At 35.7% G+C, this 12,851-nt stretch overlaps 1 protein-coding gene across 1 annotated transcript in view; it reads left to right on the forward strand.

Annotated features, from left to right (window-relative positions):
* Window positions 1-12,368, forward strand: part of LOC138710063 (protein pangolin, isoforms A/H/I/S-like) — a 33,656-nt gene extending 21,288 nt beyond the window's left edge. The window contains exon 3 of the mRNA XM_069840707.1: window positions 12,162-12,368. Within this exon, the coding sequence (XP_069696808.1) occupies window positions 12,162-12,280 (119 nt within the window). The 3' untranslated portion in view covers window positions 12,281-12,368. The remainder of the gene's footprint in view (window positions 1-12,161) is intronic.
* The last annotated feature ends 483 nt before the right edge of the window (window positions 12,369-12,851 follow it).

The raw sequence follows: 12,851 nt of genomic DNA on the forward strand, positions 1-12,851 counted from the left end.
GTAAAGTAGGCTATGTTTTACTTATTTATTGGAAAAAATTAGGCATACTTTTTTCTTAAACGTTTATACAATGCACTATTTTAACATTTTATTATACATATTATTTCTTAAAATAAATACCCTAGGTAATAAATGCTATGGTGAAGATTAGTAGGCTAGTGCGCTTGCCTGCAGGTCTGAAGTTGCGCTCGGGCGCGGGTTTGATCCTCGCTTGGGCTGATTACCTGGTTGGGTTTTTTCCGAGGTTTTCCCCAACTGTAATGTGAATGCCAGGTAATCTATGGCGAATCCTCGGCCTCATCTCGCCAAATACCATCTCGCTATCACCAATCTCATCGACGCTAAATAACATCGTAGTTGATACAGCGTCGTGAAATAACCAACTTAAAAATAAAAAAAAGATTAGTAGTAGTAGTAGTATTGAGTGCGTAGGGCGGGTTAGGGAGAACCCTTCAGCACGTCGGCTCGACAGTGGCGTATTGTGCACCCCGAAATATGGGATGGATGAGAATGAGGTGTACCAGCCCACCGACCGCGTTGGACCCCTCACCCGCTCACCCAATAGATCCCCTACCCTCCACCCCCGCTTAAGTTCATACCGCTAAGGTGACGAAGCAGCACAGGATCCATTCCGACAGCCCTTCTAAGGTGTCGAAGCGCCCTTGGAAGTGCTCTTAAGGAATGAATCCTGGCAGAGATTTTGCGAAAGGCCTGGAACTCAGAGACAATTTCGGAGAGGACGCCCCTCCTGCAAGTGGACGAAGACATGCGTCATGACCTGAAAATGCCTATGGAATGAGATGATGTAGATGAATGATGATATGAAATTTTCTTAAGTAACTGATGATATGAAATTTTCTTAAGTAACCACAGTCATGTTGGTCGGTCCGGGGATTTGAACCGCGAGTACCATGCGGAACGCATGAGCTCGGTTATGGTGAAGATTGTAATTTTTCATTGAAATGTCGAAATACACAAGCATGCAAAGTTCCATTAAAACATCTCAGAACGTTTTTGAGTTATCAAGGAAAGGAAAACAAATATAAAACTTTAAGTTTCGGGAAACGAGCGACAATGCTTTTAAAGGGACAGATGAATTGACATGCGATATTCAGTTACATAAATCTCGAATACTGTTAGAGATACTGGTAAATAAAAAATTATTTTATCACAAGAAAGACGGAAGTGTATTCTATAAAGAAAAAATGAGTTGAAAATGTCATATTTTAACCTATACAGTTGTACCTCCTCAAATTAATATCGCCACTGCAACTGCCATTACAAAAAAAATTACCAACAGGGTAGACGGTACACTACCATTCCATTACTATCACCATTCCTATTAAGCTCACCAAGACAGAATAATAATAATAATAATAATAATAATAATAATAATAATAATAATAATAATAAAATCATGAGAGTGATGAAAAAAAATGAGATGTTCAAGAACTTGAAACATACTAAACGATATTTCTGAGAATAGTTACAAATTGTTATAGACTATTAGAAAATGATGAAGAAATAGGAAAATGATTTCTATTGTCACAGTGTACTGTACGTACTTCTACAAATCCCTTTTGCAGTATTGTGGTTCATGTGAACTAGTAATAAGAATGAAAATTTTACATTGAAATAACATCTCTTTTGATTGGATAATTTGTTGCGTCTGCCGTCCATTATCAGATCCGTGGGCACTATTCCAATACGACTTTGCCCATGTATTCATCTCACTTAATGGGTAATAATAATTGGAGAATAAGAGACACAGAGATATGTCTAGAAAACCTGCCCTAACTTATATGTACACCACAAATTTCATTGGGATTCAGGTCTGTGGCATGGAAAGCCGATATTTAGCCGTTTGACTATGTTGCGACTGAGGAGAAATTTTATCATGCACCGAAGTCCAGCAGTACAGATTACAATGGGCACGGAAACTTATCAAGAATGCAGGACAACAGGCTACCATAACTTGCAATAAACTACGACCCAAAGAAGTCGGAAGTGACCCAAATGGAAAAGTAACCTATGATTATTGTCATCGCTATCAGTATCTTTATCATTTGATGTCACTGTCACTAGGCTACATGGCGTGAGACATCTCCGGTCTTGGTTTACTTTACGTTTTAGGCCTGTCTTCGTATTATACTTTGTGATGGGGACATCACAGGCCATGGAGGCCCCACAGGGTGGCGGAGAGGTTAAGATTCCCATCTTGTTCTCCATCAGAATAAATAAATAATAAATTATTATTATTATTATTATTATTATTATTATTATTATTATTATTATTATTATTATTATCCAGTAGTTGACTCAATTTCATCGTGAATTGTTGGTTTTTGTCATCTCTTGTCACACCAGATTGATAATGGATATTTATTTAGACTTACTATGGTAATTCGAACTGAAGACCTGAAATTCCGATCAGGTTCAAGATTATGAATGCTAGACTCGGCCGTAGCTCTGTCAATGAGCTTACGACTTTTCATCAAATAAATTCGTGGATAGTTGTGCGTGATTTGTGATGAACATAACGACTGTAGGGCAGATGTGTTCTTAGATGTAGTGCGGGTTAGCTTACTTAATACCCTAAGGGTGAAACCTAACCATTTTCCCCCCATTACTACATAAGCTAGTGAATTATGGTGATTTTCTAGTTTGCAGGTTGAATTGCCTTTTGCCAACTTCGTTTCGAATTTCGGTACTGAGAAATACTACATCTGGTAGTGATCTTATAACTGTTACGTTGGCAGCAGTGACACAAGTTGTCAGTAGTGTAAATTCTGAAAATTCAAATTGTTCTAGATTTCTGAGCCCATTACTGGAAGCTAGTGAAATTTGGACATACAGTACTAATAATTAATTAATATCAGTATTAATATTAATACATAATAGTTATTGTATGTGTTGCTTTGTGTTATTACAATTTCAGGATTAGAGTCAGGTATGTTAAGTGTAAATAAATATAACATATTTCGTGTGATACATGCCCTTGGGTAATCGATTGAAATATCATTTCACGTTTTAATTAATTTCTTTCGTGTTTAGACTTTTATTACGATAACTGAGTAAATATTCTTAAGAATACATTTCAAAGTGGCATTCGTTTTCGGAATTCGTATTAATCATTTCACGTGATCAAACAAAATACATTTTTAGGTTAGCTCTCGTGAATCGTAAACTGTTTAATCAAAGCAATGAATTTGATGTTGTCAGGCAAAATACATTTTAATATTAGATCATACACTAATCACTAACTACTAAAAATGTGCGAGAGGTACAGAAGGAAAATATACTCTTTCACAATTGTTGAACCTTTTAGAAAACACCTCCCCAACATAAAGATAAGATGTAGCAAATAAGCACGACATCGTTGTTATTATTATTATTATTATTATTATTATTATTATTATTATTATTATTATTATTATTATTATAGTACATGACACTTTGTAATTTTATCTTCTTTTGGTGATATCTAGTTTTAGTTGGCAACACTGAAGAGACGGCCAAATTAGCCTTTTAGGAAACTCTCTTACGTAATCCTCAATATAATTTCAGTTACCTCTTGTAAGTTTCAACCACAGTTCCATTATCGTGTTATATCTGGATAGCCTCCGTAGTTAAAAAGCGTCATTTTAAATATATAATTTCATTGCGTACACCACGGCCGGTTAATAATAACACTGGATTTTTTATGCATTACAAAAATTATATTTACTGCGAGGTTTTAATTATCCATTGCCAATGCCTCTGCTTCCCGATTCGCTCAGTTGATATAAAGTGAGTGCGGTGTAACAGACTGTAAATTTCGTGCAAGTCTTTTATTTATCTTGCTGCTGATAACGAGTCTTTGTTTCTACTTTTACCGACTTCTAAAAGCTTGTGCGTTGATAATGTGCGACTTGCTTACTAATATTTAATAGCCTCGTTGCCACACCAATAAAACTCCGGTGGGTGGGCCCTTTATGTAATGGGTTGAAATCTACACTTCGTGGTAAACATCTATTTGTATAGGGACTGCGTTGTCTGTGGAAAGGGCAGACTGGTGGTATTGCGAGTAAAAGGCTCTTTGGAAATAGATCTCGATCCCCAATGCATTACGATGTGGTTAGCAGTATCTTCTGTTCGAAGGTATTTGAAGGATTCTTATATTTACATTTCGGAAGAGTATTAACTCATTTCCAAGCTGTGGCCCTCGCTGTAGTTTAAGACGTATTTTTAAGCAGTTGGAAGCCATGGTCTTGTATTCGAGTATTGTAGAGATCTAGAGTAGGGGCGCCAAAAGTTTCTACCATGAGGGGCCAATAATTACTCTAGTGATTGACCTCGGGCCACATTACAGTGTACTTAATATTTAAAAAACGCACGTGTAATTTTTTGTTCATATTACAACAAAACAGACTATAATTTCATTAATTAATTTTATAAAATTTGGATTACTTAATTTTGAAAAATACTTAAATAAAAGGGCATGCATAATTACTCGTCTAATAAGTGTGGAACTGATGTTTTGAAGATAATAAATTATCGATATCCGGTCTCTGTTCTGTGGTGCTCACTTTGTTTCCATGCTCTTTCATAAAATAATTACCGAACCAAGATTCATTATAGGCCTACTTTCTACACTCATTATCAACTTTGCGTCGTTTCGAAAACATTTTGTACTTAAGTAAACCTGACACCACACTACCGCACGAACAGTGGAGCACTGACGAAGAATGACAATAGAAGTTGTAGAGTTGGTGGATAACGGAATGTAAGGGATGAATGATCTACCCTTTGGTGATTGACCGGCCTGCCTTGGGATGGGGTGACCTTGTAACGTCTGCTAAATCCCAACCTCCAGTCACATGGTCGTATTCGGTAAGTTTCTTGTATATAGCCTACTCAATGAAAAGAATTTTTTATTTATTTTATTTATTTATTTATTTAATAATAACATATACATAAAAACGTTACATTAAAATACCCCGAAAGAGCAAAGCTCGTGTTCGGGGACAGTTCCGTTACACAGATACACATACTTTGTAGACAAAATACTTAAGAAAAAAGCTCACATAAAGATTGTAATAAAATTAGTAAATAATAATACTAATAATAACTGAGTGAAAAAAGAGACGATGTTTAGATTGATGGATTAATATTAAATTATTATTAATCCATCAATCTAAACATCGTCTCTTTTTTCTTTTTTTATGATAGTCTTCATTTTCCAGGAAGTAACGGTTATAGCCTTGAAACTTTCGAGTCATGCTCAAAACATATTATGCGGCAAGAAATTTAACTTTATAAAGTTGTTTAAAATTAACGAATTAGTATTCAGATCATGGCGGGCCACTGAAATGATCATGGCGGGCCTTAGTTTGGGCGGCCCTGCTCTAGAGCATTAAAGTCTGTGTTTTGTTGATTTGTCGTGGGTTGCTCTGTTGGTCCCTGTGATACTGACTTCTCGTTTCTGGAATCCTACTGTGTCCGTTACTTGTGAGTTAGAGAAAACTTTATATGGGCAAAGGACGTGAGCGACAAGATATGAGATCCTCAAAGAAAAACAATTTCAACTCATTTTCAAATATTGGTAGATTTGAATCCAGCAATGATGGACAGAAGAACTGTTAATTTTCTGCTCTTGGTATAAAATAGTAATATGCGTTACAAGAGCGGTATGTTGAAGTTTTCATGTTCGAGGAAAAGTTTGAAAAAGCGAGACGTAGTTGAGCTTTTTTAATTTCCGAGAATTGAAAGAAAACATACCGCTCGTGTATCGTACATTATTTTGTATGAAGATCGTTTATTACATACCTGAAAGAGGAATTTCTAATTAGTTGCAATGAAATCTCCATCTTGGTTTCTGTTCAATGACGGCAAATTTGCAAAACAAAAATATCTATCTTCAACATTGTTGCTTTAAAATGTTTTCTGTGTTTACTATACTCCAGCAGGCCGTGATATACGTCTGTCTTTTTTTTCCCCCAGTCTATGATGAGTCTGGAATCTTGTTGATTTTTTCACTGCTTCCTTAATCTTACTTGCATCACGAATGCAGTAACTTTAATGGAGTTGTAGAGTTTACTTAATTTTTGAAAATATTTAAAAACAATAATTAACAGTGCAATTTAGGTGAAATTGCAGTGGTAAGTTTCCAATTTATAATTGTTACTATATTGGACGTCTCTAAAAATAATATGTTAATAGCCTAAAGCAGTAAAATCAATATGTCACTTAAGCGGTAAGAAGAGAGAAATTGTTATGTTGTGTTAGGTTGGGAATACTGAATGTGGAAGTTTAGACTTTCCGCGGATTGGTTTTGTGCGGAAACCAAGCAAATACGCACGATCTCGGACAAATGTAAAATATTATAGAAATGAGGCAATACGCAAACAGCGTTTTATTTGGTGAGAGATGTCTTTTAAAAATCCTAATATTTCCTGTTGAAATGTTGTATTTATGACAATAAGATTTTTAGCATGCCATAGTTTTTATCAGACGTGTCACGTGTACAACGTCTTCCCTTCCTTGTTCTGTCGCATATGTTGGCACTTATTAGCGGCTTGCATGCCAGCCGCTGAAAATGCTCGATAAGATCATGTTCGTTTTCTGAAGGGGTTATTGTATATTTTAAGTTCTGCGCATTTGCACAAAGACGCACACAGACTTCCAACGAGCGACCTTATTATTTTCTGAGTGAACATTATACGCATGCAATATTTAGTTTCATTTTAAGATACTTTTATGTTGCATATATTATGTAAACGTTTAGTTTTATTACAATATGGTTGGTTGATTGATTTTAGTTAATCCATAGCATGTACCCAGGTATAATGTACGACTTGATTTTCGTACTCCTTACTGAAAATTTATTCGATGAAATGTATGCTATTTTGTATGTAATTATCTTTCAACCGAATATCTTTATTCATTGTAGACTCAGAATAATTTGTATGTAGGTCTACATGCAGAAATTGTTTTTGTATTTTTGTGATTAGTTGCAACCAATAATAACTGTTAAAATTTTGCCATACAACGAAATTAATTATGAGACGGTGGTGGCGGTGAAGATGATGATGATGATAATAATAATAATAATAATAATAATAATAATAAATCCTCTGATTGAGGTTCTGGCTGATATGTACACAGTACATCTATTATCTGGCAGTACATCTCACTTCACGATAGGTATCAGAAGAAGAGTAATTGTTTGTATGCATCTGAAGACTGATTACTGTAATATGTTACTATAGTCCCGTCGCTCTTATTTCTGGCAGCTACTCATGTTGCAGATCGGCTTCATTTAAACGTGTGCGTCTTATCATTCGCTACTGATGACGTTATGCACTTCCTAAGGCTCGATAAATAATATAATCGCCTGTCATTTTGGCTCTTTCGTTGGCGTTCGCAGAAAGCGCACGAGGACGTTATTTGCCGCACAGTTATTTGCTCAATTACAGTGCGTTTGATTTAGTATCATAGGAGCTACGACATGATAATGTTTAACGTTGCGGCAAATAGATTCCTCGTCTGGTAGCTCGGCAACGAAAGAACAAAAGTGGCGAACGATACTACCTACTTAGACTTTACAGAGTCTTCACTTCCTAAGGCGTAAGCAAGGAGGAGTCACGCCGGAAATAACAGCGACGCGACTTTAGTCACCTATGTATGCAATGGAGGGGGAAAGAAATTGGCCACCCTACCCCATTATCTCCTGGCCTAGTGGTGCTTTCTTGGCATCACTTGTGAGGTTCATACCTGTCTTCGGACAATTGACTAAACAGTAATAATAATAATAATAATAATAATAATAATAATAATAATAATAATAATAGTAATAATGTGCTACTGTTAAGATAGATTAGGGTTAAGTTACGTTTACCTATTAGAAAACTAAATGTTGATAGTCTTAGAAAACCCTGGAGAGAACAATTTTATTTTAAGATTGAACAAAACTTTGTGAAACGGAAGAAACCAGAAGGCCTAATCCGTACAATTTATAATAATGAGAATCAGAATATTATCCGTTAAATTTTGGCCGAGATAGTGTAAAGTAGTTTAATAACGAGAAGCCATAGCGTTGTGATCCCCCGCCCCTTCAATTTTGTCGTTATTCAGTACCGTAGTGAAATGCTTGTAGATGAATTTCGCATAATAATAATAATAATAATAATAATAATAGTAGTAGTAGTAGTAGTAGTAGTAGTAGTAGTAGTAGTAGTAGTAGTAGTAGTAGTAGTAGTAGTAGTAGTAGTAGTAGTAATAAAAATAGGCTAAGTATACTGACTAGTAGTGATTCTGGCAACAAATTCAGTGTTGACCCGATTCCGATTCCTGGCAGGGAATTGTGTATATTCCTTGTCTTGTGTTCTGTGTTGCTCTAAGAGGTCTTGCGAAGTGCTGACAACATGATCAAAGGGTCACGCTAATTGTGAATATCTAGTAGTGGTAAAAAATCTTCATTGAGGATTGGACGGATCTAAAGACCCAACCTGAAAACTAGGTGCGGTGTCATCATCAAGATTTACATGTTCCACACACTCGAATAAAAAACGCAGCGAACATATTATAAGATAGGGATTGCACATTTCATATTTTCGTACTCTTACATTAAATAAAACAATATACAACAACCGCAAATCCAACCTTAATACGATGATAGCAAAAATCGAACGCTAAAGTAGCTTCAGACAAGAACTCTGAGGAAGAAGCAGTTAGAGTAGAGTGCGGACATTAATCCGAAAACAGCGTGAAGTACGGTTACGGCTCCAAATTCGCTGCGTAGAGTGCGGAGAAGATCCTTTTTGCCACTTGAGTTAAGTGCGAACACGAGTGCAACATTTCGAACGGACGCATTGTTTTGAAACATTTAATGGATTTTATTATTTTATTCGAGTTCTTTTTCGATATTTTTAGATTATTGTTTTATACGAGGGAGAGTCAAAAAGTAACCTTAATACTGTAATTGTTTTATTAATTTTTTGGGTTATTTTACGACGCTGTATCAACATCTAGGTTATTTAACGTCTGAATGAAATGAAGTGATAATGCCGGTGAAATGAGTCCGGGGTCCAGTACCGAAAGTTATCCAGCATTTGCTCCTATTGGATTGAGAGAAAACCCCGGAAAAAACCTCAACCAGGTAACTTTCCCCGACCGGCATTCGAACCCGGGCCACCTGGTTTCTCGGCCAGACGTGCTGACCGTTTTATTAATTGAATATGTACAATAAGACTATAACAATCACTTTTCAACATAATCCCCACTACGTTCAATACACGTGTTCCTGTTATACAAATGTTATACAGTATACAGGATGTTTCCGAATGGTGATACTAACTTTCAGGAATGATGGCGAAGGGCACATGTATCAATTTGAGATAAGGAACCCTGGTCCGGAAATGACAGAATCGAAAGTTACAAGCAAAAATAGTTCTGTGGAAATTAAATAATTTTATTCCTCTGTACACCTTATTTATGTGTATTTATATGTACATCTTACACATACTGTATTCATCTGACGTTGTTTACGTTGTCTACTTACAGTATTCCATTCAGTGCACTGTCTGAGGGATGGGGACAGAAAACTACACTAAAGCAATGCAGATAGCGTAATGTGTAACGAACATGGTCAGTCCTGATATGCACGTCTGCAAACAGCAGTGTATATGTAGAAGTTGCAGTGTCCAGTCGGTCAATCCTAGTGAAATGGAGGAGTACACGAGAGCGGAATAAGCAGACCTGATTTTCAATACGGATGAGCCAATGGGAACAGTAGACACGCTCACAGATTGTCTCGGGACAAGTACCCACGTAGGAGACATCCGGCCCATGCCATCTTTCCAAGACTGTTCCAAAGGTTAAGGGAAGGAGGGCACGTGGTGACAAAATAACAATTTCATTCCCACACAACTATTTTTGCTTATAACTTTCGACTCGGTCATTTCCGGACCATGGTTCCTTATCTCAAATTGGTACATGTGCCCTTCACCATCATCCCTGAAAGTTTGTAACACCCCCTCGGAAACATCCTGTATATGTGTAATAGGCCTACTACGATCTACTATGTGAGTCTCATTTTTTATTTATATATTAAAGTTACTTTTTGATTCAACCTCGTATTTCGTTGTTTCTTATTAGTTTTATAACGACATTTCTATCTGTTGATGATACCTTGCGATTTTATTGTTTTTATCTTGAATTTTATTTCCTTCTGTACATAGGCTTACTACCCTAAATAAGAAGTAAACGTTCAGAATATTTTCAGTCAGAGCCTTAAAATAAAACCCTAGGCAAAGAAGTGTTTCAGCCTAGAAAAAAGTTGTAAATGCATGTAGGCCTACATATTTATTCTTGTGCATTTGAAACATTCAAGGACACACCTCATTTTCAGATAGTCACATGACAGACTTGAGGTTTGACTTAGGAAACTGGTAAATATGTCACTGTAGATGCAGAAGCAATTCAGAGTCGATAAGACGATGGTATGGCGAAATAGAGCAATGATGAAATGAGAATGTTTATGGACGCAGAAATATAGGTAGGCCTACTCGGAAAACTTGTTTTTACATAGCTTTGTCGAACTCTGTCCCCGTGAATGAGGAGTCCTTTCCAGAATGATTTACGATTGAACCTCTTTGATTTAGGAGTCTTTATGTCTTGATGTAAGGGGCCGTAATGGTCTTACATTTCCTCACATTTCGTTTAACTTTAAACCAAAGATTAGAAAATACAAAGTTGTGAAAATCTACTTACATTCATGATGAAGATTGAAAACAGTATGCCGTACAAATTAGTTTTGAGTTAAAAGACGTGCAAGCAAATAAGGTACTAGTTCAAGAGGTGCAAAAGAACAACTATAAACATGTACGTTTTATTGGGGATATGTTCACAAACCATCATAAAGACTTTGCGCTGCTATCTTGTCGAGAGTTGACGTGCAACTGTTTAGTACGTGGGAAGTTTCCTCAGTACAAGGTGGCGTCTAGTTGGTTTTACCAGCAACATCCGCCCAAACATTGGGATGATCGTTTAATTACCTCAACGAACGTAACACAGTAGCTTTACTCCAGCTGTACTTAATATACTCGTATTATGTTGAAACACTGCTTGTACGTACACAATCTTTTGGTAACCTCTTCGCTGTCAACTGTAACAAAAATAAGGTTTTCTATGAAAAAATAATAGTAATAGTAGTATTGCTAATAATAATAATAATAATAATAATAATAATAATAATAATAATAATAATAATAATAATAATCACTGTCAATATACTTAGTATGTATGATTAATTTTTAACTCTGCTATTGTTAATAGTTTTTCTCCGTATTAATGGTTCATATCCATGAAGTAGTTTCGAAATGCCTGCAGTTTGATATTTCTAATGTGTTTCCTAACGAAGAAACACACGTTTTAATTGTATATGAACAAGTAAGATTTTTGGATAGTTGGCAATAGATGTTTCAATTTTTGAAAATTCAGCTGTCAAATTATCTTTTTCTTATACATTGCCATGGCATTCTGGTGCTCTTCTTCTTAATTAAAAAAAGTAATAATAATAATAATAATAATAACAATAAATATAAAAAGCATCACCGGTTGAACCAATCGACTAATTCCATAACTGTTAGGAGTAGAATTGTCTTTTTATTTATCTTCTATTTTTCGTTTTTCTTCTGACGTGTAATGAGGCTTCAGGTTAGGAATTTAGCCTACGTTCTTTTATTCTAATCATACGATATAATTACACAGTAATTATTTTTTTATCATTTATATGTCACTTTGTTCTCTCCGAAAAAGATTACTCCGGTAGTCTTGAAGGTGTAACCTTCTGCCACAGATGTTCGAAATTTTATTTCCTTGGATCCGGTTTTCTTTTTTCATTTTGCGACTATCGATCAGAACTGGGTGTGTTATTGTTTTATGAACGTCAAGTAGGCTTACTTTATATAGTAGACTATATTTTACATGTTTTCTAATTGTGCTATATATTTTATAAATTACTTTTACATAAATAGTTATTTTATTAGTTTCTAACGTAATTCAGTACTTTGAACAAACATAAAACGAAATACAGTATAGTATTAAATAGACACTGCTTAATTTATGTTATTTGTTGTTAGTTTTGAACTTATTTCCTACTTTTTCGTTTTTTCCCCCAGGGAAAGTGGACCCGACGCCTCACACGTCATCCTTCAACATGGGCTACCTGGTTTCACCGTACCCGTACCCCAACGGCACAGCTGGGCCCATCCCCGTCTCAATGGTGAGTAGTATATAATTTTCTTAAGTGGCAGGAATCATTTTTCTATTTAAGCTTTCCAGTTTTATATATTTCATGATTGTACACTGGAATAAATCACTTTCTCAAATTAAAAAAAACACATACAGAAATTTTTTTAGCGTACCGGTAGACTTAAGGCTACTGTATTTAAGTAGCTTTCCTAGTGATGATCATCATAACATACTGTGCAAAATTTCTCGAGATACTTTCGTTTAATCTCACACTTTACTACTTGTTCATGATCTTGTCCCTGAAGACTAGTATAAAGCTGGAAACTGACTGTTCAGTAGTGTCATAATTGAAAGCTTTTTTTCATCTCGTACTGCACCTTAAGTGGATGTCGACGATCAATTTATCTGCTTGCCTGTTTAGAGAACTTTTATTCGAAACTGGTCGAAATATTTTTGTTCTTATTCATTACGAACCCGAGAGTAATGTGGAGCCTTGTTCACTCCAGAGCATGATAGATTGGAGATTGGTAACTAAGACTTCCGTGGTTCGAATCCTGCCAGGGAAGGAATTTTTTTTCCTTATTCAAATTTATTCCCAATATTTTCGATTGCAGCGA

This window comes from Periplaneta americana, chromosome 12, assembly GCF_040183065.1.
Source record: "Periplaneta americana isolate PAMFEO1 chromosome 12, P.americana_PAMFEO1_priV1, whole genome shotgun sequence".
NCBI classification, from domain to species: Eukaryota; Metazoa; Arthropoda; class Insecta; order Blattodea; family Blattidae; genus Periplaneta; species Periplaneta americana.